This window comes from Lissotriton helveticus, chromosome 10 (assembly GCF_964261635.1).
Source record: "Lissotriton helveticus chromosome 10, aLisHel1.1, whole genome shotgun sequence".
Classification (NCBI taxonomy): Eukaryota; Metazoa; Chordata; class Amphibia; order Caudata; family Salamandridae; genus Lissotriton; species Lissotriton helveticus.
In genome coordinates, this window is record NC_136071.1 from 654154754 (window position 1) to 654182487 (window position 27734).

The window sequence follows — 27734 nt, forward strand, 5'->3', positions numbered from 1 at the left end:
CCCCACTCCTCCAGCCAACTGGGGAAGCGCCTGGTGCCCGCTACTGCCAGTCCAACCCTGGCAGAATCTTTGCACAGCGCAATGCAGAGAGTGCCCTGCGCGGAGATTCCTCCTCGAGTGCAGAGATTCGGCCACAAGTGAGGTAACTCTGCACTTGTAACTTTACAGATAAGTACCTTTGTGAATTGGGCCCTCTGTATCGAACAAACATCCACATACCTGTACAGACTGGCTAAGGGACATAGGGAAGGCACGCAGTGGGATTCTCAGGATGTTGAGCAGCAGAATGGTGACAAAGGCTTTCTGGGCGTCCAGTACATGCATCTCATCTATGGCCAAATACACTCCGAACATAGCGAGAGAAACCTGTTCACACAAGAAGAAAAGGCAGCACATTGTAAAGCTGTCAATGCAACTGTGATTTGTACAGCTGGTGAATAAACACATCAGACTTGCAAAAAAAGAAGCCTGGGAGAGGTGGAAACTGCACATTGGGTCCACTAGTAAAACAAGAAAACAACTTAAAAGGGCCATCCAGTGCAAAGAAAGTCAATGCTCTCCATCCAGGTTTATATGACTAAAATCAACAAAAATAGGCATTCTAGAATGTTGGTTTGTGTGATACAGTGCTTAATTTGTAAAACAAATAAGTGCCAGGGCTCTCGTCAGGACCCACTGCAGCTTGTACCACACATTGCCCGTGTTATGCTGCCAATGATGGTAAAATTACAACTACTAACTGTTAGATTTGGGGGTCTCTAGTTGGCACAGGTAGGTAGGTGTGACAAATAGGGACCCTCTCCTCTCATCAGGATAAGGGGATTACACTCCTAAAATAACCCCTGCTCACCCCCTTGGTAGCTTGGCACGAGCAGCAAGGCTTTATCTCAGAGGCGTTGTGTGTTAAGCATTTGTGACCACATACAGTAACCCAGTGACAACACTACAGATGGAAACCATGCAAGGTTTATATAAAACATAAGTATACTTTATATAGAGTTATCACAAGACCATAAATGACAAAAATACACAATACTGTTACTTTAAGAAGGTAGATTTAGCTTAGTTTAGTTCAGTTCTTAAGATGCGACACTTTGCGTCAATGTACCTTAGGTTGCGTTGCGCTTCCACGACAAGCAATGTTGCAGCGAGGGAAATACCGCAAAGTTCAAGTACAAAGAAATAAGACGGGAAGATCTTCCAGATGTGGCACGCTTCTCTGGGGATGCGAGAAGTTCTAGCTTCGATGTGTGGACTCCAACTGCGACACTCTTCTCCCACAATGCGTGAAGCTTCCGCACAATGTGACAATGACAGCGGCGACATCAATGATGCGACGGCAGCAGCTCGGACGGCGGCGCACTTCTCGGGGATGCGAGGCGCTTTTCTTCGATGCGGTGCAGTGCAACAGTTCTAGCGGCGACACCCTTCTTGAGAGCTGCGACGGCAGGCACAGCGACGGCGACACGCTCTGACCTTGCTGCGAGACTTTTCTCTTGATGCTGTGCAATGCGACAGCTAAAGCGGCGATACCCTCCTTCAGAGTTGCAACGGCAGCAGCAGCGACATGCTTCCTCTTCGTTGCAAGACGCTTCTCTCGATGCGGAGCAGTGTGACAGTTCCAGCGGCAACACCCTCCTTCGGAGTTGCAACAGAAGGCATAGCGACACGCTCCTTCCTCGATGAGTCGGGCTTCCAGCTCCTAGTGACACGCAGTTCCTTAGAAGGCCCAAAACAGCAGCAGGCACTTCCACAAGAACTCTCGGGAGCTGGGGAGTGAAATCTGTTGTCCCTGAGACTTCAGCAGGAGGCAAGCGCTTTTCCAAGCCCGTGGAAATCCTTCACAAATTGAAAGCAAATTACACAAAGTTCCTTTCTCCTTCCTTTGGCCGTAAGGCAACCACTGCAGGCCAATCCCCCAAGCAGCACTTCATCTTGGGAATAGTCTCTCCTCAGTTTCTTCAGGTTCCTCTCCTCAGTAAAGGTTTTTTCATGTGGTCCAAAGGGATCTAATTTCATGGGATCTGGGTCCCAATATTTATACCCCAAAATCCTTTGTTCTCTGAGGGGAAAGGGGCCTTTCCCAGTCCAAACCAGTTCTGAATCACTCTGTTTACCAGACTTCTCCTCTCCTTTCACAGTGCAGGGCAGGCACATAAGATGCCCCACGGGAGGTGGAGCCAGCATTGTGGAAGGCAAGTACAGTCCTGGAGCACTTTGTTTACAGGACTCCTTCTTTTCTTTCAGTGTGCAGGGCAGAGACACTAGCCACTCCCCAGGTGGTGGAGCCAGCATTGTAGAAGATAGGAACAGCCCTAATCAAGGTTCACGTGCAACTCCTCCCTCCCATCTAGATGCAGATCTCTCTATTCACCACTGGGTTACTCAACCTGTCTCTTGGAATTCCCCAGCCCTGTCACTCACAAAACCAGACAAAGGAATACACAACCTAGCAGAGGCAGGTTTGAATGGTTAGACAAGCTAATACCCACTTTCTAAAAGTGGTATTTGCAAACACAGAATGTTAAAACCAACTTCACTAAAAGATGTATTTTATCATTCTGAGTTCAGGCATACTAAACTCGAATTTCTACCATGTTCTCTGAGTCAGTTAGGATTATAAACATGTAATAATCTAACAGCCCATACTGGCCTATTAAAAACAGGTAGCCTTGCAATAGTGAAAAATGAAAATGGCTGTAATTCACTATTAGGACATGCCACACACATCAGGGCTTGTCCTACCTTATACTTACAATGCACCCTGCCCTTGGGGCTACCATAGGGGTGACTGATATGAAGAAAAGGGAAGGTTTAGGGACTGGCAAGTGGGTGCACTTACCCAGTCAACATGACCGTACCAGACTGCACGCAGGTTCTGCAAAGCCAGACCTTAGACACATTTTACAAGTCTGCTTCTGTGGGTGGCACAACCAGTGCTGCAGGCCCACCAGCAGCATTTGGATGTACACGCCCTGGGCACACTCAGTGCACTGTACTAGTGTCTGACAAGTAAACCAAACCAGTCAATTAGGGAATCACAAATGTATACATTCATTTACAATAGGGAGAGCATATGCACTTTAGTACTGATCAACAGTAGTAAAGTGCCCAGAGTCATAAAATAGCCAACAACAGGTCAGAAAAAATATAGGAGGAAGGCAAAAAGTTCAGGGATGACCCTGCAAAAAGGGCCAAGTCCAACACTAACCATCACCCTCCTACAAGTGTGGAAATTCATACTATTCCAGGCCCCCAAAGCTATAGGAATGGCTTAGGTGACAGGTAATTGTCATTTTAATATATATTGAATTAATAATTAATTGTTGTTGTGGTGATCTCTATAATAGCATGACAGCTACACCTTGTGGCATAGTGTAACAAGCACTGGTGTTGATAGTTAAGTGCCGGTGCGGAGCACCAGAAACCACAGGCTCAAATTAAGCACTGGTGTGATGACGTCTTTCTGGGTTGGGAGATGGACTGACATCCTTCACTGGATTACATGATATCGCTAAATTTGTCTCCATTAACTGTAACCATTAACTCATACATCCTTCTATCCATAGAATGTGCACATACAACAAGCAAAGAAAAAGACCAAGACATACTAAGGAAGGAGGCACAGACTTTGTTTTGTCAGCAACCAGACAGAGGAGCCAACACATTTGAAAACTTCACTAGGAAAACCAGGCAAGCAACCACGTGACCAAAGCCCAGCAGGTGCGAGACAAGATCCCAACAGAAAGTGAAGCATTGCACTGGACCACACCAGGACACAAGTGTCCAGTAAGTATGATTCTGACATTCGCTGACCAGAATAGGCCTCTATGATCAAGACTACCACATTGCATCAATTCTCCCATAAAGCCAAACTGTACTAAAACTATAAACACGTTAGTCAACTAAGGTGGTGCAGACTGAAGTCATATTAACGGTTTATATGTAGTTTAGCATGAAATCCAATAATCAAAAGATTCCTCCCAACTCACTAAGGATGAAGGAACAAATATACCACCCATTCTGCCCTTGGCAAAAGGGGGGAAGAAGGGCACTAATTATCACCTGGCACTTGAGCAAGGCAGCAGCAAAGAAAAAAAACTCTGTCTTTTAGGCAAGAAGGGGGTTTGTGACTACACTCCTGCTCTTGTAGGTAAACAAACAAATCCAGGGGAGAACATCACTAAATATAGCTCACCTACTAGCAAACCAGATATCTAACAAATATATCCACTTCTGGCTTGAGGCAAGAAAGGGATAACACTGCTACATCTCCACCCTTGGCCAAGACAGGAGGACTGGCATACACATGACCCACCCTTGGGAAAGGGAATGGTGAAGTAAAAATATTGCCCTGCACCCTCACTTGAAGAGTGAACTAATATACAGCAATCCAGCAAATGAACATGATGGGGTTAGCAAAGCCTGTCTTGGCACACTCTTTTCAAAAGCTAACACTGTACTGATCTAGGTGTCAGAGGTCACCGTTTGCCATACGCCATCACATTTTCCCACCAATACAGGTGACAGCTGCACCAGAGACCTGTTCACAATTACGAACAGGACAATGGGACAGATGTAGGTTCTTGCCGGCCTCTTTCACCCTGAGGGACTTGGAGACTTAAGACAGCTTGCTGCTCATCTGCTCTTCTCTTCCCCTTACTCATTTGAAAAGACATAGAGGTAAAAGAAAATTACATTCACTGAAAAAATGTAAGTTAAATAAAAATTATGGTTGCTGGGGTATAATAGTTGCTGAAGCATAAAAGTTAAAATAAGGAAATATGCCCTCACTCTTGTAATTCAACCTTAATACTTACCCTGCCATACACAGTGTACATCTCATCAAGGGCAATATTCCACATACTGAATCCATTCCATCTCTTGTTTGCATCACATTTCTACCTTCCACCTGTGATTGGGTGGGGTGTTATAATATTAACTTATTCTTATCTCTCACATGCAACAACCTCACTCAATCTTTTAGTGAACTTTGTAAATGTCTTTCTTACCAGGGGCGGCTCCTCCGCAATGGCAGAGGAGCATCACCCCACTTGCTCCGAACCAGCAGGTAAAAAATAAAATAATTTCCTAAATTGTTTTATTTTTCATTTGCTGGCTCTCAGAGTGGGGCGGGGCCAAGGCATGGGAGGTGGGAGGAGGAGAGTTATGTGCAGTCTCTAAGTGCACAAATGTGCTTGGTCGGCCATCTCAGGCCGGCCAAACACACGTGCGTACTTATGTTTCCCCAGCCCAGCTGCATTGAACAGCCAGGCTGGAGAAACCCCACAGACTTCCTGGTCTGAGTGGAGCATTGTTTCACCCCGCTCAGACCTATCGCCACGCTGCTCTCATGGCATGAGAGCAGCATCGGGATTGCACAGGGAGTCTGTCCCAGTGTATGCTAGGAGCCTGGGACCAGGAAGAGACCACAGAAGTGAGACTCGGGAGGTGGCTGCAGCTCCAGGTAAGTTGTTTTATATTTTATTTTTATTATTAAAACCCCCACGGCGCTTCCCCTCCCACACTTCACCCGCCACATGACCTCTTCATTGTGTCAGCCACCACGGTTTCTTACATGTCCACCTTATTAGTATTTATTTCCTGTCACACAAGACATTATCTACTAGCGTGGATCATATTGATTAGTCTGATCATTCACCTCTCATTATATTTTACCTTAATGTCTGCAGAGTAGTGAAAATTGGAGGTACAGTACCATGAGATTACAAAGAAGGCCATTTTTTGTTCAGTTACTGGAAACATGCAAACCACAGAACAGTGGTGTCCTCTTCTTCCTGCTGCGATAATGAGAGATATGGAAATAGGGAGAATCTATGGCTCATCTTGAATGCAAATGATATGCCCTTCCTGGTAGCTGACCCTACTGAGTTTATTCCTGTGATTTTGAATTTTGCTCAAAATATGCGTTGGGTGGCTTATCAGAAATAGAATTAACTGGAGCAAAACAAAAATAATGACCAAGGTAACAAGATTTCAATCCGGTACCTAGGTATTACGATTCCAAGAAAGCTGGTTAAGTTGCTTATGATGATTCGGATCGCCCTTACATGTCAGTTGAAGGCAGATATGTTCAGGTGGGAGCTGAATTTAGGGATCTCGGGTGAACTCAAAGCAATCAAGAGGAAGGTGTTTGTATGTTCTGAGTCATATTCAGATTAGTATTCCGAATAGATATTTGGATGAAATGTATTTACATTTAATTTATTTTCCCATGAACCAGCCAAGTAACGGACTGTGTGGGCAGACAAGGAAGAAAAATTCACAAAAAAGTCAGGTCTTTTAAGCCCTGCAAAAAGACATTAACGTGCGTTCCTTTCTAATGTAGAGAGTGAGTGCACTGAAATCCCACAGTGATTCACATTATTTTGGGGGCACTGTCAGAAGCATAGAATTTGCATGATTACAATGCCCGGTTGGGCAGATACCTCCTTTTTGTCTAAGGTACCACAAGTTCACATTTAAAAACATTAATACATCAGTATTTGAGCCATGAAATCAAAGCAGGCCTTCCCCTAAGTCAATGCATTGAATCCTGAAGGTAAAAGGGCAGATCAGTTTTTCGAATCCCAGTGATCAGACAGATTGCAGCTCTCTAGAAATGTAGAAAAACACTGTATAGAGCATTATCATAGAGTAGATTTTAGTTGACTTACAAGAAAATAAAGAATCTTTTTCTTCTATCAAAGCTGGAAAAAGTCGTTATTGATGATCATCGATTTATTTTGGAGCGAGACTCATGCAAGCTTCCAAGATGACCTCCAGTGTATGATGCATTACTCAACGTTGCTTTACTGAACGTTGAAGACAAGGATATTATTAACCTTGTGTAACTTTTTGGAGTGTTTTAACTATGTCTACCCATCCTACATACTTATCATTGGCTTACTTCCTGGGATTTAATCTTAAGAAAAATTACCCAGGAGAAAAACGCAAAAGTATTGGACAACCATAAAACGACACAGCTTCTGGAATACAGCCTGTCTCATTCTAAGCTCCTGGCACCATTTATGAAAGTCCTGTTGGACATCACGTATTAGCTTATCTGACATACTTAGGTTGAAGGTAAAAATGCTGATCAGGTAAATCATGGGGTTAAAGCTGGCCTCATACAATCACAAGTTCAGCTTAAAAGTACCAGTACTTCTTCGTCACCAGAAACTATATACATCTGCAGGGAAAAATCCGCCTTTTTCTGCTCCGCCCTGGACAACGCAAAGAACAGACCGAATAAACTGTTTAAAATCATCGAGCAACAAACCTCCAAACCCCCCGAATCCTCTATGCAGGCCTCCAAGGAATTGTGCGAAAACTTTGCCAACTTTTTCGCACTAAAAATGTCCAAGATTGAGCGCTCTCTAGACATCAACACCAACCCCGCCTGCGAAAGCCTACCTCCAGCGACAATTGAAAGCACATGTGTGCACCCCATGAAAACTTGGAAGTCCTTCAACCCCATCCCGGAAGCTGTGATCCTCAAGCTTATCTCCACCTCCAAACCCGCCTCCCATGTCCTCGACCCTCTACCCACCCAACTGACCGAAAAACTAAAACTCTCTATAGCCCCGTTCTGGTGCAGGATCATAAACAGCTCCCTGAGAACCGGCAGCATACTTGACTGCCTCAAAGTCGGCCAAATCACACCACTACTAAAAAAAACAGGCCTTGACTCCAAGGACCTGAATAAATTCAGATCCATCTCCAATCTCCCCCTCTCATCCAAAATCCTCGGAAAATGTGTCCTCTCACAATTGACTCAACACATGGACAACTTCAACCTTCTGGATACCCACCAATCAGGGTTCAGAAAAGGATACAGTACTGTGACCGCGATTCTCAACATCACAGACGACATCCATAAATCCCTCGATTCTGACCAATGCTGCCTACACATTCTCCTGGACCTATCAACAGCATTTGACACAGCTGATCACCAACTACTCATCAAGGCCCTACAAGAAAGGGTAGGTGCTGAAGAGGTGGTCTTAAGCTGGTTCTCCTCCTTCCTACACAACCGTTTGCAAAGGATGAAAATGAACAACTCTTCCTCCGAGCTACACCCTGTCAGCAGGGGAGTATCACAAGGTTCAGTGCTCTCACCACAACTGTTCAACATATACATGGAACCCATCACCACCATACTTAAAAACGCTAACATCCCCTTCCACCTTTATGCTGATGACACACAGATCTATCTAGAATTCTCCTCCTTAGATGACATCATCAAACTAAAATAAACTCTAATAGAAATCAAAACACTGGCTGTTTCTAAATCACCTAAAACTTAATTTAAAAAAAATGGAAATCCTCCTCATCTCCAACAAAGAAGAAAACCCTCAAATTGCAGAATGGCTAAATGCTTTGGACGCCCTCACAAGTAATCTCACTCTGGCAAACTGCATAAAATCACTAGGATTCACCCTCAACCCGGAAGGAGGCAAAATGGCCGCTTGAGACAAGATGGCTGCTGACCGGCCGTAGGGAGCAGTTGTGATCTTCTCCCCTCTCGATGACATAGCGATGTTGAAGTATGCTGAAGCATGCTGAGCGCTACGTACTGGCTGGGATCCTTGTTGAATAGAGTTTACGGGTGTGAGAATCAACTCACAAGTTTCTCTCAGCGAGGTTTCTTCTCTGTGATTGAGCAACTGAAGTCACAGCTCCGCCAGAATCTACACTACTCGATAATCAGAATGGAGCCGAGAGGAGCAAAGGTGAAAGACCAGAAAGACCACAAGGATTCATCAAAAGAAGCCGCAGCACTGACCCCCGTTCCGGCCCCCACCCTGCGAGGTACAGCGCAGGCAAGGAAACTGGCTGCTAAGAACACTGAAGCCTCCGAGGATTTGCGGGGCCAGAGCTCTGGAGAAAAGGAGACTGCTTCCACCGCCGGCGCCGCCAGGAAAGGTCTTAAAAATCGACAAGTCGGCGGTACAAGGCCTAAAGAAACTACATCCCGGCAGCCTACCTTGTACGAGTCGTTTCCCGTGGTGGAAGCTCCTGGGGCCCTGGAGGTGGGTGAGGAAGGAGGTGAGGTTGGATGCAGTCTGTCTGCGGGCGCGATGTAGGATCGACACGTTTCCAGCCCGGAAGTAAGGCAGAGTGAGTCGAGCACTGATGCAGTGGATGAGAGGTCGGATGAGCGACCCTCCCAGCTATCCAAAGCAGGGCTGGAGGAATACAATCAGTGGATGGCTGCCAGCGTGGATAGTCAGCAGGAAGGGGCTGCGCATGGTGAGATCAACTCAGAGGAACCTGGAGGCAGCACTCATACATAGGTATCTGAGTCAGTATCCACAGCAGGGCCCGAGGCATAGGAACAGCTGCAAGCAGCGCAATCGGTGGGGCTAGCTGCGGGACATGCTCTAGCTGGTTCTGGGTCAGGAAGTTACTCTGCAGGGGGTCCTGCACATAAAGTTCAACCTGGATTGGAAATACCTACCATCGGGACAGGTGCGGACAAGGGAATTAAGATTAATAGAGACATCGGGCATAAGTCTCTCCCAGCAGGTCCACAACTAATTCCAACGCCATTAGCTCCCGTGAGACTGGCCGCTTCTAAGCTGTTGCAGAAAGTTGCTCATCCTGATCTAGTAACAGGCTCCCCTAGCGATGACTGCTTCTTCTCCCTTAATGAGGACACGGGGTCCTCATTATCTAACGAGGAAAGCTGTACAGGGGACTGTGACTCAGAGCTTTCCACTGATGAAGGTGCCTCAGTACAGAGGGCATCAGCCACTCAGAGGGCCAAGCAGATGAAGGAAAGATCCCGATGTAAACGAAAGCTAACAGGGAGCCTGTTACAAGCACAAGTAGTTAAAAAACGTGACTGGGACTATTCTGCTACATCGCAGCTGTACCATGAAGAAGGTGGTGCAGACTTACAGCATCATGCCGTTACACCATCACAGACACCTACCATGCATATGTTGTACACTACCCTTAAACAGATGCAGGGGGAGGCAAGGTCGGAATGCCGTAGGGCCAAGCAAGCAACCAAAAAAATAGAAGGGTCGTTAAGGAAAATGAACAAACTATATGCGGACGTTGCTGGCAGAGTTACTCAGGTGGAGGAAAGGACGGGGAAACTTGAGGATGCTGTTACTAAATGACAGGCATTTAAGGACACTCAGGAGAAAATAGTAGAAAATGTTCAGTGGAAGCTCGAAGATTTCGAGAATCGTCAAAGGCAGAACAATATTAGACTGCTGGGTGTGGTGGAGGGGGCAGAGGGGCAGGATGTCCGGGCATTTGTTATCACTTTGTTGAGGGGGGCCTTCCCGGAAATGTCAGCATGGAACTGGGAGGTTGAGGTACAGCGGGCGCACCGGTTCCCTCTCACTCAGAGGAAAGAAAATGTTGCATCTACGAATGACAGGCCTAGAGCTATTCTTGTCTATGTGGGGAATTACCTTCTCAGGCAGGAGGTCATGGACAAGGCAAAATCTGAGGCTAGGCGATCTTTTGAGGGTACGACATTTTTTGATCGCCCCAATTTCTGCCACGCTACTGTGGAGTGGAGGTGGCGGTTATGACAAATTATCCCTGCCTTTCAAAATTTGGGTTGCGAAGCTTATCTGCTATTTCAATCCCGGCTTAAAGTGCTGGTAAATGGTCAAGTTAGGATGTTCTTCTCAGAGGTAACAGCCCAGGCATTTTTGACAGAGCTAAAAGAAAAGAAGGATCAGAGGGGGACTAGTGTTGGACTGCGATAAGTGAAGTCCGACTTGGTCTCTATAGATTTGTATTGCTAGACCCAGTAGGTATTATGAGTGTGAGTAGTGCAATAGCATAAGTGCATTATAGCATGAGGGCACCAGTGTGGATAATTAACTGAGGGGGGGTTCACGACTTCCTGCGGGCTTAAAGCTGTCACACACAGTTCATGACTGAACTATTTGCCTGTAAGGTGGGAAGGGTTCTGAGGAAGGGGCTTGGGGGAGCAGGGTGGGGTAAGGAAGCAGGGCACAGTATTGGAGGGCACTTGAGCGGTTACTGGTACGGCACATATAGCACTTATTGGAGTACGCAAGGTAAAATGGTGATAGGATTGTATTCAGCAGGGCTAGAAGATAATATTAGGAACTTGAGCAATGATGGTCTGGAGAATTTGTTAGGTCAGGCACCAGATGTATTTTAATGTCTACACGAATAGTTACAATTAATGAATGTGGCTTGAACGATCGTCTCAAGAGACAGCGAGTATCAGCAGTGCTGAGAGATTCACACGCGGACTTCATATGTCTACAGGAGACATACATTGAGGGAACAAAAGGGTTCTTATTGGAACGGCTGGGGTATCATTTGTTGGCGTACTCGAAGCAGGGAGCCAACATTAGGGGTGTGGTGATATTGCCTAGATCGAAAGATGTCCTAGTCAGGAAAAGGCTCGAGGATCTGTGGGGCAGGTGGGTTTTGATAGAATGTATGACAAATGACAACTTGGTTACTTTAGGGTCAATCTATGGATCCACTGAAGATGATCCGGAGATATTTTCATACTTAGATTTAGAATTAGCAACATGGGCTCCACATGTGATACTCTGAGAGGATTTTTATTATCAATGGGGTGGGAGGACTTGGTTTAGACCCAACTGAGAAATATCAAGGGCAGAAGAAGAAGGTGTGTCGCGCAATTTTAAGCCTAGCAAGAAACAATGCGTTAGTAGACGCATGGACAAAATTGAAGCCTTGTGACTCTGGGACCACCTATTACTCTGCTCCCAATAAGGTGTGTGTTAGGCTAAACTGTTTCCTGTCTTCTAATAGTCTCTTGTTAAACTCTCAGATCGAAAAACGTCCGCATATCGTGTCTGATCACAATCCTCTAATTCTCTCCTTAGACAACACAAGGATAGTTAGGCCGGAGCGAATGTGGACTTTTGAGGGGGGGTTGTTAAAGGATAACAACTATGTCCACCACATGAGGGGTTGGATCAAAGGTTACTGGGACCTCAATAGGGATAGCACATCCTCAGGAGTCACTTGGGATGCTTTCAAGGCATGTGTTCGAGGTGAAACATTAAGCTTTAGCTTGGCTAGACAGAGGCAGGAGCGGGTTAGGGCTACAGAATTGACTAGGGCTCTTGTGGAGGCTGAGGACGAGTTGGCGGCTCTTTCAATAGCAGGCACACCCGTAGATCAGGCACTCATTAACTTAGCTAGGGCAAAAGCGGAGGCAGAGGAGAATCTATCTAGCACATCAGCTGCCACATATTTAACCAAAAAGTAACAGTGTTATGAATTCAGCGAGCGTGTGGGTCATACCCTAGCAGTTCGCGCAAGGCAGAAAGCTGCTCTGCGCAAAGTTAAAGGGGTTATTGATGGCTCTGGGCATTTGTTCACGGACTCGAGGGGAATCAGAGAGGTTTTGAGGCAGTTTTATGCAACACTATATGATGAAGAGCATCCAAAGGATCCCTTGGAAATTGAATCTTATCTTAGAGGTATCCCTGCCCCATGTCTTTCCCAGGAGAATAGGGTAGCCCTTGACTCACCCCTGGAGGCAGATGAGATTCTAGCTGCCTTGGCGAGCTTACCGTGAGGTAAGGCTGCAGGACCTGACCAGATACCTATTTAATTTTATAAGATCTTTCAGGATGTAATCTCCTTCCACCTGGTTGCTACAATCCAGCAGGCTCAGACAGGGACTTCTGTTCCAAAATCTTGGGCAAGAGCAGATATTGTAATTATTTTTAAAAAAAGGGAAGGTATCTACAGAGCCGGGGTCTTACAACCTATAACACTGATGAACTCAGACGCCAAAATCTTCTCCAAAGCTCTGGCTGTCAAGTTATCAAAGGTTATAGACACATTGGTAAGTGTAAATCAACATTGATTTATCCCAGGGAGAGGAACGACGCAGCACATTCGCAGAGTTATTACCTTATTTGACGCCACAGAAGCTCCAGGAGTCCCAATGTCTGTTATGTTGCTGGATGCTGAAAAAGCATTCAATCGGGTCTCCTGGGACTATCTCTGGTCAACTTTAAGATGGTCCGGCATTGGAGAGGGCTATATTCAAGCTATCCAGGCATTATATTTAGCTCCTACAGCACGTGTTCGTGTGAATGCTGAATATACTATGCCCTTAGAGATTAAACGAGGCACAAGGCCTCAGACATCACATTTGTCTGAAACTGAACTCAGACAAGACAGAAGTCCTCATCCTCGGACCATCACCTTCCGCCTGGGACGACTCCTGGTGGCCCCCTGCACTGGGCACCGCACCCAAGCCAACGGACCATGCACGCAATCTGGGCTTCATCCTGGACTCCTCCCTCACGATGACCAAGCAAGTCAACGCCGTCTCGTCTTCCTGCTTCAACACCCTGCGCATGCTCCGTAAGATCTTCCGGTGGATCCCCACCGAAACCAGGAAGACGGTCACCCAGGCCCTCGTCACCAGCCGTCTGGACTACGGGAACACCCTCTATGCCGGAACCACAGCCAAACTCCAGAAAAGACTCCAGCGCATACAGAACGCTTCTGCACGACTCATCCTGGACATCCCCCGCCACAGCCACATCTCTGCCCATCTGAAAGACCTGCACTGGCTCCCCGTCACCAAGAGGATCACGTTCAGACTCCTCACCCACGCACACAAGGCTCTCCACGACATGGGCCCGAAATACCTCAACAGCCGCCTCACATTCTACACACCCACCCGCCAGCTCCGGTCCGCCAGCCTCGCCCTCGCCTCCGTCCAACGAATACGCAAATCCACCGCCGGAGGAAGATCCTTCTCCTACCTGGCGGCCAAGACATGGAACTCCCCCCCCACCCACCTACGGATGACCCAGGACCATCTCTCCTTCAGAAAGCAACTCAAGACCAGGCTGTTCGAGCAGTAGCGATCCCCCCCCCCCCCTCCAAGCGCCATGAGACCCTAGCGGGTGAGTAGCGCGCTCTACAAATTTGCTGATTGATTGATTGATTGATTGAAGGCAGGGCTGCCCGTGCTCGCCACTGCTCTTTGCGCTGTATATAGACCCCCTCCTTCGAAAATTAGAGGCGAATGAGAGGATTCTCCCTATAAAGACCAAGGGTGGGGTCTGTAAAATCCTGGCATACGTCGATGACGTGGCAATTGTCACCTCAACCCACGGAGCCTATAACGGAGGTCGAGATGGAAGGCACGGGGTTTGGCCGAAACTCTGGATATGCCCTTAATGGTCCTAAAATGCAGATCATTAAGAATGAAAAGGCGGTCTGTTCGGACTATCGGGTAGTGAACTCTTATTTAGGGATTAACATCTCTGCAGATCTGGACAAAGTGGTAGCTAGGAATATAGAACCTATAATCAATAAGGCTAAAAAGGTCTTGGACAGATTGCACAATCTTCACCTCTCTATAGTGGGGCGTACTAGCATCATCAAAATGATCCTCCTACCAACATTTCTATACCTTTTTAGGGCAATCCCACTCATATACTAGGCAAAATGGTTTGGTATTTTAGAACAGCTGACAAATAGATTCATATGAGCACATGGCAAGACGAGAAGGGCCTTACGATACATGGTGCTCCCTAGGGACAGAGGTGGATAGGCTGTCCCTGATTTTAAAATGTATTATTGGGCAGCAGCCTTGCAGTATATGTCTGGTCTTTTAGGGGGAGATGCATCAGACTTAGAGGGCACTTCAGGCTCTATTGCAATATATTCAATACAGCTGGGAGCGGATGTAGAGAATGTTTTTTTGAAATATACAGACCCCGGTTACTTTAAAAGGACAACGTTTAAGACCATGATGGCTGCATATAAGATATGGACATCGTTCAGGAAGAAGTATGGGTTAGGGAGGTTTAATGCATATACCAGGTTGTATAAGAATGATACTCTTCATGCGGAAATTTTTCAGATTCCATCTCCACTGATTGGGGACGGTGCTGGGTGAGGAAGGTCCGGGATTTGATGGGTCTGAACGGAATGTGTCAGTTTTCTGATATTCAGCTGCTCTATGGGGTTGAGACAAGGAGATTTCTAAAGTACTTGCAAGTTAGAAGCTTTTTAACATCCAAAAGAGGAGGATCAGTCGGGTTTGGGAAAACTCAATTATGGAGGTTATAGAGGGTAGGGATGGTCCCCCGGTTACAATTCTCTATGCCGAGCTGTTGGCAAGCAGAGAAGATGATCTAGAGAAGTACGAAAACAAGTGGGCCGAGAAGCTTGGGGTAGGGCGTGAGTACTTCCATCTTTCTTTAGAACTAGCACAAAATATCCTTTGCTCGGCCGCACATCAGGCCCAGCATTACAAAACAATTTATTTGCTATAGTATATGCCCGCTAGGATTGCACAGTGGGGGGGAACGGCGGGTATCACCTGCCCCCAATGTGATAGCACAGAGTCTGAGATAGTACATGTCTTTGCTACCTGCCCACATTTACAGCCACTCCTTAAAGCTATAGAATCCTTCTTAGTGGGATCACTTGGAATTGAGACCACCCTCACACCGGCAAGAATTGTGTTAGGCATTGATGGTGACAGCATAGATTAGCCTGCATGTTACTTTATATTCCTGGCTATGGCTGTGTTACGAATCTGTATTGCCTCAGCGTGGCTTGATCAAATACCACCTACCTTCCATCAATGGTTGGCTAGATTCCTCTCTGTTTATAAACTGGAGAAAGGGATATATGCAACTAAGGGCAAAAGGGGCGAGCAACAGGGTTGCAAATCTGGGAGCCTTTCGATAACTGGAAGGAAAGGCAGGAAAAAAGTATTTAGGTATTCTCCTTGTCTTTAGCTTTATGAGGTTATATTTTAGTTAGCCAATGCATTCAAATGTATTGAAATGTTAACTCTGGTGTCAAAAAACCGGCTTTATAATATTATGTATTTCTGAATTTGTGTTATTCTCTGTATATTTTGCAATCCGCCAATTTATCTTAGTTTTTTTGTATTTTGTATATTGTGCTCTGTAAAAAGAAAAGGGGAGAAATATTTAATAAAGATAATAAAAAAAAGAAAAGATAATTCCTACTGAAAACCCCAGGATTCGACCGTCCTGTCCAATATAAGTCTTTTGTAATGTCAGCACTTGTCATGCCTTGCCCATGAAGTGCCTTAAACGAAACGCACAAGGCTTAGAACAGGATCCTTTGCGCCACAGGAAGCCAATGTAGCTACGCTAATGCCTGTGTTGTCGAGGAGCGACATGGACGGTTCAGCGCAAGCTTGGCTGCTGGTGTCTGGATACTATGGAGTCTGGCAATCAGATATCCCGGGGATTTCAAAAGCTGGGTGTTGCAGTAATCCAAGTGGCTTAGAATAATGCTCCTGACTACTGTGGTTCTTGTCTGGACTGGCAGCAAAGGTAATATTTACGCAGTCCTCGAATGAGAGTAAAACAGGCTCCCACTACTATATTAAAGTGGGACTCCAAGTTCATTTTCTCATTGAAGCTGACCCCCAGATTGCCCACTGAGCTTACTGGTGTCAGCGAGACGTTTGTGTTTGTTGGCCAGAAATCATTTGGCAATCCTCGAGAGATCTTACCCACTTTGCAGTGGAGAATATCTGTATTCTCGCTATTGAATTGAAGCGAGTTGCCCTTCAGCCATTTAGCCATTTCGGACATGCAGTACAAAAGGGGGTGGTGATGGACGGAGCATCTGAATCAATCAAACACTCACACCCAGTCAAAAGATCTGGGTTTGATCCATCACCGTTCTTTAGCCCACTCTGCCACCCCAGTTCAGACATGGCTATATGCAAATCAGTCTGACCCTGTGCCTCATGGGAACAGTCCAGCCCGAACTGCCAAGCCATGCGCACCCTGGACCGGAAACAAGCTTCCGAGGACCAGTTTCTGGCATTACAGCGTCTTCAGCCCGGCTTGCTTGAATCCAGTGGCAAAGTGAGCAAGGGACTCACGTCTGAGCATACCCAGCCACACTTATGGCGGCCAAAGCGGTACAAAAGGGGGTGGTGATGGACTGAGCACCTGAATCAATCAAACACTCACACCCAGTCAAAATATCTGGGTTTGATCCATCACCGTTCTTTAGCCCACTCTGCCACCCCAGTTCAGACGTGGCTATATGCAAATCAGTCTGACCCTGTGCCTCATGGGAACAGTCCAGCCCGAACTGCCAAGCCATGCCTTTCCTGGACCGGAAACAAGCTTCTGAGGACCGGTTTCTGGCATTCCAGCCGTCTTCAGCCCGGCTTGCTTGAATCCAGTGGCAAAGTGAGCAAGGGACTCACGTCTGAACATACCCTACCACACTTATAGCGGCCAAAGTGGTACAAAAGGGGGTGGTGATGGACGGAGCATCTGAATCAATCAAGCACTCACACCCAGTCAAAAGATCTGCGTTTGATCCATCACCGTTCTTTAGCCCACTCTGCCACCCCAGTTCAGATATGGCTATATGCAAATCAGTCAGACCCTGTGCCTCATGGGAACAGTCCAGCCCGAACTGCCAAGCCATGCCTTTACTGGACCGGAAACAAGCTTCTGAGGACCGGTTTCTGGCATTCCAGCCGCCTTCAGCCCGGCTTGCTTGAATCCAGTGGCAAAGTCAGCAAGGGACTCACTTCTGAACATACCCTGCCACACTTATGGCGGCCAAAGCGGTACAAAAGGGGGTGGTGATGGACGGAGCATCTGAATCAATCAAACACTCACACCCAGTCAAACGATCTGGGTTTGATCCATCACTGTTCTTTAGCCCACTCTGCCATCCCAGTTCAGACATGGCTATATGCAAATCAGTCTGACCCTGTGCCTCATGGGAACAGTCCAGCCCGAACTGCCAAGCCATGCCTTCCCTGGACCGGAAACAAGCTTCCAAGGACCGGTTTCTGTCATTACAGCCGTCTTCAGCCCGGCTTGCTTGAATCCAGTGGCAAAGTGAGCAAGGAACTCACGTCTGAGCATACCCTGCCACACTTATGGCTGCCAAAGCGGTACAAAAGGGGGGCGTGAATTTAAGCTGCTCTCTGTACAGTGTAATAAAGAGAAGTACACATGGCTGCACAAGGAGCTTGCAGGCAAGTCTGAGGGGTCCCAAATGGGGGCTGAGGTCGCAAGGGCCTTAGAAACAAAGGAGCACCGCCAGTTTGGCATTACCTAGGCTGGGCGGGCTAGGTACAGATCAAGTAGGTCATCTGGGCATGATGCATAAAGGTGTTCCTCGCATTCAGGGGCAAACAACTCGGAGAGGAAATATCAGGACGGTTTGGCAACACATGGAGTGGGTCTCAAGGGTGCTGATGTCCCTTGAAATGTGCTTGCTTACTGGGCGATTAGCGAAGGGCTAGTGGTCCTCCGGAGTTCCTAGAGGCAACACAGAGGCAGGACGGGACAGTTCATCTCGATTGTCAAGTCTTGAAGCGACAGGCAGGGTTTTGCACTAAAAGTCTCCAGCAGACACTAAGTTCTTGGTTTCAACAGCTCTTCTTTGTCCTTTTGTTCTTTAGGTCCATTGAATCTGAAGTCCAAGATCGAGGATTGCCACTTAAATACTCAATTTAGGGGCGTTAAGGGGAGTACTGGGTAGTAGCCATGTAGGGCAATTATATCCTTATATGGCCACTTCCTGTGGGAATCGGGCATACCCATGCCCCTGATAAAATTATTCCTTTCAAAACAACATGGAGCATTCTGAATAGTGGAGTCCACATCAGTTGGCCCGCCCAAGCGGTGTTGCTGACTAAATGTGGGCACAACTCCTAATCTTACTAATTTATCCCCTGTCTTGAAGCAAAATATTGGGGTCAGGACCGAAGAATGGGTATCACCACTATCTGGAGAGGCCCAGGGTCGCATTACAAGGGTGAAAGGCCTTTTGAAGCTTCCTGCCTTGGAATGCCTATTCTGCTTGGACGAAGTGTGATCACCTCCACCTAGAGCAAGCTTTGTTCCTGGCCTCCGAGAGCAGAGGCTCCCACCTCAGAAGGTCAGAAACCTGTCTATGGTGGCTGGCTGGTCAAGCCAAGCCAGTCAACACACTAGTAGTTGATAGGTTTTCAGGGGACACTTCAAAGGGGTCCTCTGTGTGCATTTATTAATAGATCCAGCACTGGCATCAGTGTAGGTTTATTAAGACGAGGTGTTTAATATAGACAAACTCATAATGGCGAGTGTCCCGCTCAAGTGCTAGTTATGGCTTCCCTGTGCACTTGTAATATCTAAGGTTTTGCTTAGATATTACAGGGACACATCAACCTGTGCAGATGTGCCAACACATGGGTATAGTGCATCCTACCTTAGGGCTGTAAGGGTGGCTTATCCATACTAAATGCAGTGATTCACAGGCATGGCCTACAGGGATGTGTGCCATGTTGACTCTTCAATTTTCTCTGCACCTAGACATGCAGGCTGAAATGGCAATTGCATGAGCTTAGAAAGGGATCCCTTGGGGGGGGGCACAATTCATGTTGCAGCCCTTAGGGACCCTCTTTAGGTCCAACGCCCTAGGTACCAGGGGTACCATTTACAAGGGACTTCCATGGTTCCTAAAGGGGTGCCAATTGTGGAACACAAGGTACAGTTTAGGGAAAGAACACTGGTGCTGGGAACCTCGTAAGCAGGAACCCAGCACATTTTCAGTCACATATGCACCAGATACCAGGCAACAAGTGGGGGGTAATCATGTCAAAAGGGGCCCTTTCCTACAAAAGCACTTTTTTCACAATTAGCTTTACGTCAGTCATTTATGCTAAGATCTGTTGTTTCATGTTATGCTATACCACTCGAAAGTTTGGTTGTCGTTTTTAACTACTGCACTTAAGAATGGTGAAAAAGTATTAAAAGATAAATCTTTGTACTCAGTTCACACGAGCTTTATAAATTGTAGCTAGGCATTCTCCATTATAAGTATTGTAAACATATAAATAGTAGAAATACATCGTATTAGATGCAGCTGCAGTTTTCTGTTTCTAAACAATTATGATAAGGGATCTGATATAGGACATGGATAAATAAAGTTCTGTATCTACTGATTCATTTCTTCATGTTAATATTGAACCATGAGACTTAACATTTATACTAAATGTCTATATAAGTATATTTCCAATAATATGGACTAACCAATAACCCCTACCTCCTCCTTAAAATTATGTAACAAGAAATGTCTCTCATATAATTATTTGCAACAGTATGTCTATTTGTGTTATATTTCGCATTATTGAATATGTTTTCACAGAGAAAAAATTCTATATTACCATATTGTGTCAGATATTTAATGGGTCTGATAAAATCATTTTACGGTAGCAAAATCATGCAACAGTTTATTTAAAACTGCTAACATTGTGAACTCCATTTCCTAGAATGCATTTGGAAACGCCCTATGAGATGAATTGGAGGCTCCCTTTCACACTCTGTCATTAGTGGTGAACTAAATACCGTTTTCTGAGTTTTTGAGACATTGTTTTATGATGAAAAATAAGAGCAAAATAATTTATCCAAACCATTTCTGGGAATATATTTTTGCTCACAAAGGACATTAGCATCTAGTATGTCTTATATTAATAAATGATCTTGCAGACCTTGCTACTATTTTTATCATTTGAGTTGTTAGGCACTCTTGGTTTGATGAAAGGCCTTTTTTCGGATCATTTGTTTCCTGCTACCATGTTACTGTATTACTGAATCATGGAATAAAAAAGCATTTTATACTGAAATCCTTGTGTGCTGTCACTTTGTGGACTTTTCCTGTACAAAGTAGTATGATGTGATAGAATTTTTAGCTGGCACCAACTTGCTTGGAGACACTGGGATAGGGTAACAATTATGACAGAATATATATATATATATATATAAATATATATATATATATATATATATATATATATATATATATATATATACACGGAGTGGTCGTTGTTTGATGTTTCTATGTGGTAGCTGGCAACCGCGTTCAGAGGACCCGTTCTACAAGAGGACTGTGTTTTTGCTGGTTCCAGTGGCATTGCTGTGCTTTTCTTCCTCCGAGGTATCGGATCACGCAGTCCCGCCTCAATAACCAGGCCGAGCAAGTGGCCACCGCCAGGAGCGGCTCGTGACTCACGTGACAGCGGGATCACTATATCCGTGCTGTATGGCCCGGTTTGATCCTGGTGAATGTGGCAGAACGTTTGGGGACCCAAGGAAGACTCTGATTATTATTTACAGGACTCACCAAAAACTATTAGCCCCTCCTTTGCCAGGTATTTCAGCGCTCATCAAGCACGGACTCCACCATTGGTACTTACCGGAATACTGCATGATGGGGGCTGTAGTCTTCATCCACTTCACTACAGCTGCAAGTAATCTGGGTGAGCCAGCTGACTTCCCGCCCAGGGGAGGACCGTAGCAGTATAAAGGAAGGGGAGGTGTAGTCCTGGTCTTGCGAAGGGCGTCTGATGAAGGCACACATAGGCCGAAATGCATTGTGCCCTGCAATCATCATTAAAGAATCTTCCAAAAGGCCCGCTGTGTCCTCTGATCTCTTCTCACACGGAGTGGTCGTTGTTTGATGTTTCTATGCTGTTTTTGGCAACCACGTTCAGAGGACCCGTTCTACAAGAGGACTGTGTTTTTGCTGGTTCCAGTGGCAACGCTGTGCTTTTTTTCCTCTGAGGTATCGGATCACCCAGTCCCGCCTCAATAACCAGGCCGAGCAAGTGGCCACTGCCAGGAGCGGCTCGTGACTTCACGTGACAGCGGGATCACTGTATCCGCGCTGTATGGCCCGGTTTGATCCTGGTGAATGTGGAAGAACGTTTGGAGACCCAAGTAAGACTCTGATTATTATTTACAGGACTCACCAAAAACTATTAGCCCCTCCTTTGCCAGGTATTTCAGCGCTCATGAAGCACGGACTCCACCATTGGTTCTTACCGGAATACTGCATGATGGGGGCTGTAGTCTTCATCCACTTCATTACAGCTGCAAGTAATCTGGGGGAGCCAGCTGACTTCCCGCCCAGTGAAGAACCATAGCAGTACAAAGGAAGGGGAGGTGTAGTCCTGGGCTTGTGAAGGGCATCTGATGAAGGCACACATACGCCGAAATGCATTATGCCCTGCAATCGTCATTAAAGAATCTTCCAAAAGGCCCCGCTGTGTCCTCTGATCTCTTCTCACACGGAGTGGTCGTTGTTTGATATATAATTCACTGTCCTTCAGACCTCATATTAATGCACTGTCTTCAACTATCCACTATGTGCTGAAAACTATCTGGAAAGTCCTACCGTTCCTCGCGGACGAACACAGGAAAACAGTTGTCACAGGACTGGTGATGTCCCGGCTAGATTATTGTAACAGCTTGCTGCTAAATGCCCAACAGGGGCTGTTAAATAAACTTCAAATTCTGCAGAATGCAGCAGCTCCTCTGATAACGGGCACACCCAAGTTTGCGTCAGTAGCTCAAGACTTGGAGAAGCTGCACTGGTTACCAGTGCGTAAAAGAATAATTTTTAAAACACTCTGCGTAATTTTTAAGGCTTTGCATGGTCTACGCCCCCAATGCATGAGGAAGCTTTTCCAGTGGTATAAACCTATAAGAACATTAAGATCAGCAGAGCAGGAGCTGGTGGTAGTCCCAAGAGTCAGGAAAGCCCGATGGGGAGGCAGGAGCTTTTCCCTTGGAGCGGCAAAGACGTGGAATGCGCTGCCACTGAGCCTCAGACAGCTTCCAGATCTGCTCTCATTCAGGAAAGCTCTTAAAACATGGCTCTTCACACACTTACTCCCCAGTTCATACACACTAGTAATCAATCAGCGCCAGGACACCTTCGGGTAACAGTGCGCTTTAAAAATGTCAAAAATAAATAAATAAAAATAAATATATATATGCCCTATCCCGTACTGATGCACTGACCCATAGGAAATCCCAGAGAACTACTGCAGCCAGCAGTGAACAACCAGTCAGACTCATCTGGACCTATAACAGTCAACATGGGGCGCTGAGAAAAATCATTAATCAACACTGGAATCTAATCAAATTAGATCCAGTTATAGGAGAACACATGCCTAATAGACCTGCGATCACCTTCAGGAAGGCGTTTTCGTTGCAAGATGCACTGGTTAAATCCAGCCCGGAAGTGATCCCACCTAAAAATTGGCTAGCAGCGAGCCGCGGGTTTAGGAAGTGTTCTAGTTGCAAGGCTTGCTCCCAGGGCCTCAACAAGACCGAGTTCTTGACAGCATTCTCTACAGTGCCCCGCAAAATTACCAAGCAGCTAACCTGTAAATCAGAGTATGTGGTGTATGTGCTGGAGTGCCCGTGTGGCCTGCAATATATTGGTAGTACCAAATTGCAGGTACACAAAAGGGTGCTCCAGCACATTCGAGCAATCAACACAAATGATGCCACATACCCTGTAGCCAGGCATTTTAAGGAGTTCCACAATAATAACAGTGGGCTCCTTAGATATTATGCTATTGACGCTATAGGTCCACTTAGGAGGGGAGGTAATCGAGAAGGGATCTTAAGGGCTCTTGAGACCAAATACATCTTGGAGATGGACAGTAAAAGCCCTAATGGTCTTAATTCCACGGAGGACTTTTATACATGTCTATAGTCCTGCCTATCTCCTCAGCCTTCATTAATACCCCCCATCTCTGTGCTGCATGTTGCTGGCTGTGCGCCTGTAATCTATGTCATGTAGTTTAACATATATTTGATTAGTCATTCTATCAGTTACTGCAATAGATCTTCACTAGTTGTGTTAAGCTGTATCTTATGATTTCAAACTCCGTAAGAATTGTTTCTTTTTAAATTTTCACTTGTTTGTTAGGGTGTTAGTAACAACGTCATGGGCATATGCGGCACCAGTAACCTTAGCGGGGCATTAGAAATAAGTCGTAAGGCATGTATTATTTTAGGCCCTTTTTCTTGTTATCCGGTTTTACATTACCAGTTAATACTCCAAGGTGATTACTGGCAATAGTATGTAAGATACCTATTGTATATAGATGTATATAGATGAAATTTTTGTATATATTTTACTAGGAAGTTTGAGGACTTTCACATTGTACATCAGGGGCTATTGCATTTATGCAGAGACTACATAATAGCCAGATCAAGTACATTGGTGCGGCTGCAATCTTGCGCAAACTGTTAATACATGAAATTTTCACAAAAATATGTAATCTTACAAACTTATTATGTACTGTGGGAATATCCAGTTGGTCCTCTTTACATAACTTCATATATACTATCGGATAATGAGACTGTATTTAAACAGGTATTATCAAGTAGTGGCCTAATATTGCCTTTCTTGCCCGTTTTTGCACTTGTAAATGATTGTTTTAACAAATGTGTTATATATTTTCATTAATTAAGTTGCAACCAATCATTGATGTCGTTGTTACTGCACTAGCACTTTAAATTCACGCAACTCTTTCAGTGCGCCATGTGACCAAGCCCTCTGTGTAGGGCGAAACGTTATCCTGGTGTGGTGTACTGCAAAATAAAAACTCACCTGCACTCTGGGTCTTCCGTGTTCTTGCTCGTCTGTTGGCTGAGGATTGATGGCGTGGCGTGGTAGCAGGAGCACAAGTGCGGAAATATATATATATATATATATATATATATATATACACATACCCGATACAAAAAGCTCCTCCGGGTAGAGCTGCCCGTTGTTTGGGGGGCGCTGTGCTGGTGTGGAGATAAAGCAGGCTTAAACGTTTTCCACAGATGTGCAAATAATGGTGCACTCTCAGATAAAAGTTGGAAAGCAGTGTTGGTTTATTTCCACAGAATGTTACGGGTTTTGAAAGTTACACTTCCTTGATCACACACTGAGCGCTGTGACGAGGTGCTATACATACATGTGTATATCACCTCGTCACAGCTCTCAGTGTGTGATCAAGGAAGTGTAACTTTCGAAACGCATAACATTCTGAGGAAATAAACCAACACTGCTTTCCAACCTTTACCTGAGGGCGCACCAATATTTGCTGATCTGTGGAATATATATATATATATATATATATAAATAACTGTGAGCAAGGGCATCCGCCCGAAACGCGTCAGTCCGCTACGCTGTTAGACTTGGTCTAATAAACATCTATTGCCTTACTTTGGGATTCAAGTGGTCTTTGTTCGCCAGACGGAGTACTGGAAGCGCAGGACTATCTGCTTGTTCAAAAAATATATATATATGTATTGACTGAAAAAAAAACATAGGTTTTACACAAGTTATAGTTAGCTGAACATTTTACTCATACAAAACCATTGAAATTCCCACGTTATAGTTAGTTGGACTCACTATACCTCGCGCGCCCGCAATCCACTGCTGATGATGTCACATATTACATCATTCATGACATGGTCAGTGACATCACTGATGACATCTCAATTGACATCACTGATGACATCACTGATGACATCATCCAGTGAATGTGTGTTTCTGAAAAGTAAAAATATGTATTATATATTGAAGAATGAGTGGATGTATAAGTGTCTGGATGAAGGATATAGTAGGTGCGTGACTGACTGTATGAGTGAGTGATTAAATGTGTCTTACTGAATGCATTGGTTAGTGACTAAACTATCTGAATGTGTGTATCAGTATGTCTGTTGTGTAAGCTGCTGCATGTGTTGATCAGTAGCTATATGAGTGGTTATATGGGTTATTGTTTGGTTGCCCAAATATTTGTATGTGAGGGTAAGTGTTTGTGTGGGTGGCTGGGAGGTGTGTGACTCTGTGCATATATGTGTGAGCAGTTGATTCACTTGGTATATGGGTTCCAGAGTGCATGTGGAAAGAGCTGTATGGGTGGTTGACTGTGTGCATGGGTGTGTTGGTGAGTGAATGGCTATCTCAGTGCTCCATGTACAAGTAAGTACATATGTAAAACACAGTGCATGTGAGAGTTGGCATATATAAATGACTATACATGAGAGCCTGTGATTGCGTAAGTGACTGTATGGATCAATGTGTACTTGTATCAGTGATTGTAAAAGAGAGTAAGTATGTGTTAGTACATGTTTGAATAAGTAAGGTTTAGTGTGTAAAACTGTGTAGTTGAGGAAATGGGAGTGTGATTGATTCTTTGCATAACTGACTAGGTGTGTGAGTAACTCTGTGGATGAGTGTCAGCGTGTGAGTGTCTGTATAGGTGTATGAGTGGATATGATAGTGTTCTATTGATGAGTGACTGTATGTATGAGTGATTGTATGGGTGAATGAGTGGATGTGTGTGTAGACCTAGAAATCAGTGAGTGCGTATGTAGATACTGGTATTGGTGTGTCAATAATTTCAGGAATGGTTTTTTGTATTTAACACTGGGTGTATCAAAGGTTAGATTAGAGTGTGAGGAGGTGCATCGTATTATCACATGGATGATGTCATCAGTGATGTCATTTGAGATGTCATCAGTGATGTCATCAGTGATGTCATTTGAGATGTCATCAGTGATGTCATCAGTGATGTCACTGACCATGTCATGAATGATGTAATATGTGACATCATCAGCAGTGGATTGCGGGCGCGCGAGTTATAGTGAGTCCAACTAACTATAACGTGGGAATTTCAATGGTTTTGTATGAGTAAAATGTTCAGCTAACTATAACTTGTGTGAAACCTATGGTTTTTTCAGTGAATTTCAAAGGTTTTTTAAATGCTAATTCCTAATTATAACGAGTGTCAAACCTATGATTTTTTCAGTGAATTTCAAAGGTTTTTTAAATGCTAATTCCTAACTATAACGTTTGTGAAACCTATGGTTTTTTCAGTGAATTTCATAGTTTTTTTAAAAGCTAATTCCTTTGTATATCGACTTTGCAACCTATGTTTTTTTTATTAGCTGTTTTTTACAACTATTAATTATATATATATTTTTTTAATTATTTGTTAAATGTATATATATATTTTTTTTAACATTTTTTCCTGGTGCGCTCAGGGTGTGCGCACCGGTAAGCTTACCCGTATCATTTTGACTTGGAGCGCTCAGGGTGCGCGCACCGGTAAGCTCACCCGAGAGCGCAGCGAGGCGCTATTTCCGCGTGCCTAAAAAAGCTAGCAAAACGTCATTCAGGCGCACCACGTAAGCGCCCCCAGAAGCGCCTACGTTCGCGCCGCGTGAGCGCCCCCGGAAGCGCTCTGGTGCGCGTAGCGTAAGCGCGGCAAGTCATGTGACCTTAAAATAACAATTTTCATTGGTTGCTAACAGTTTTTTTTCAAAGAATGAAAACCCCACCCTTTTCCTTCACTTCTTCTTTCACTTTGGTGAGAGCAAGACCTCTTTTTTTCTCTGCTTATAATCTGTGGATACAATGGCTGCCAGAGCATCCAGCAGCAGTGAGGAGTCAGATGGTTTCATAGATGAAGAGCCTCCTCAGCCGAAGGTGAAAGAACATTTCATCTGGAAATTTTTTGATATACCTGAGGGACTTAAAAAAGTAAATGCTCCAAAGGTGGAGTGTAAGATCTGCCATACTGTACTTTCCCGAGGAGACCCCAGAAGGAAGTACAGTTTTGGTAATTCTACTATGATTCGGCACGTCCAAAGGAGGCACCCCCAGAACTATATCCGGGAGAGTGTCAGGGCTCTGGCACGAGAGGCTCCCAGGGATGGTGCCTCTACTTCAACTGGAGGAGCAACTGCATCGGTGAGGGGGGCGACCAGAACAGCTGATCCCAAATATTCAGCCTGTTTTCAATGAGGCCTCAATCAAGTGCAAACATTGCGATGCACTACTTTGTTACGGGGAACAAAATATGTTGATCATTGCTCGAGCAATAGAGAACCACCGCTGCCGTCCCCAGC

At 45.3% G+C, this 27734-nt stretch overlaps 1 protein-coding gene across 4 annotated transcripts in view; it reads right to left on the bottom strand.

The window, feature by feature from the left end:
* LOC144784431 (multidrug resistance-associated protein 1-like) overlaps positions 1–27734 on the bottom strand; it is a 1265484-nt gene that overhangs the window by 604884 nt on the left and 632866 nt on the right. For all 4 annotated transcript variants that reach the window (XM_078663181.1, XM_078663182.1, XM_078663179.1 and 1 more), the window contains one exon: positions 220–366. In XM_078663181.1, the coding sequence (XP_078519307.1) occupies positions 220–366 (147 nt within the window). The remainder of the gene's footprint in view (positions 1–219; positions 367–27734) is intronic.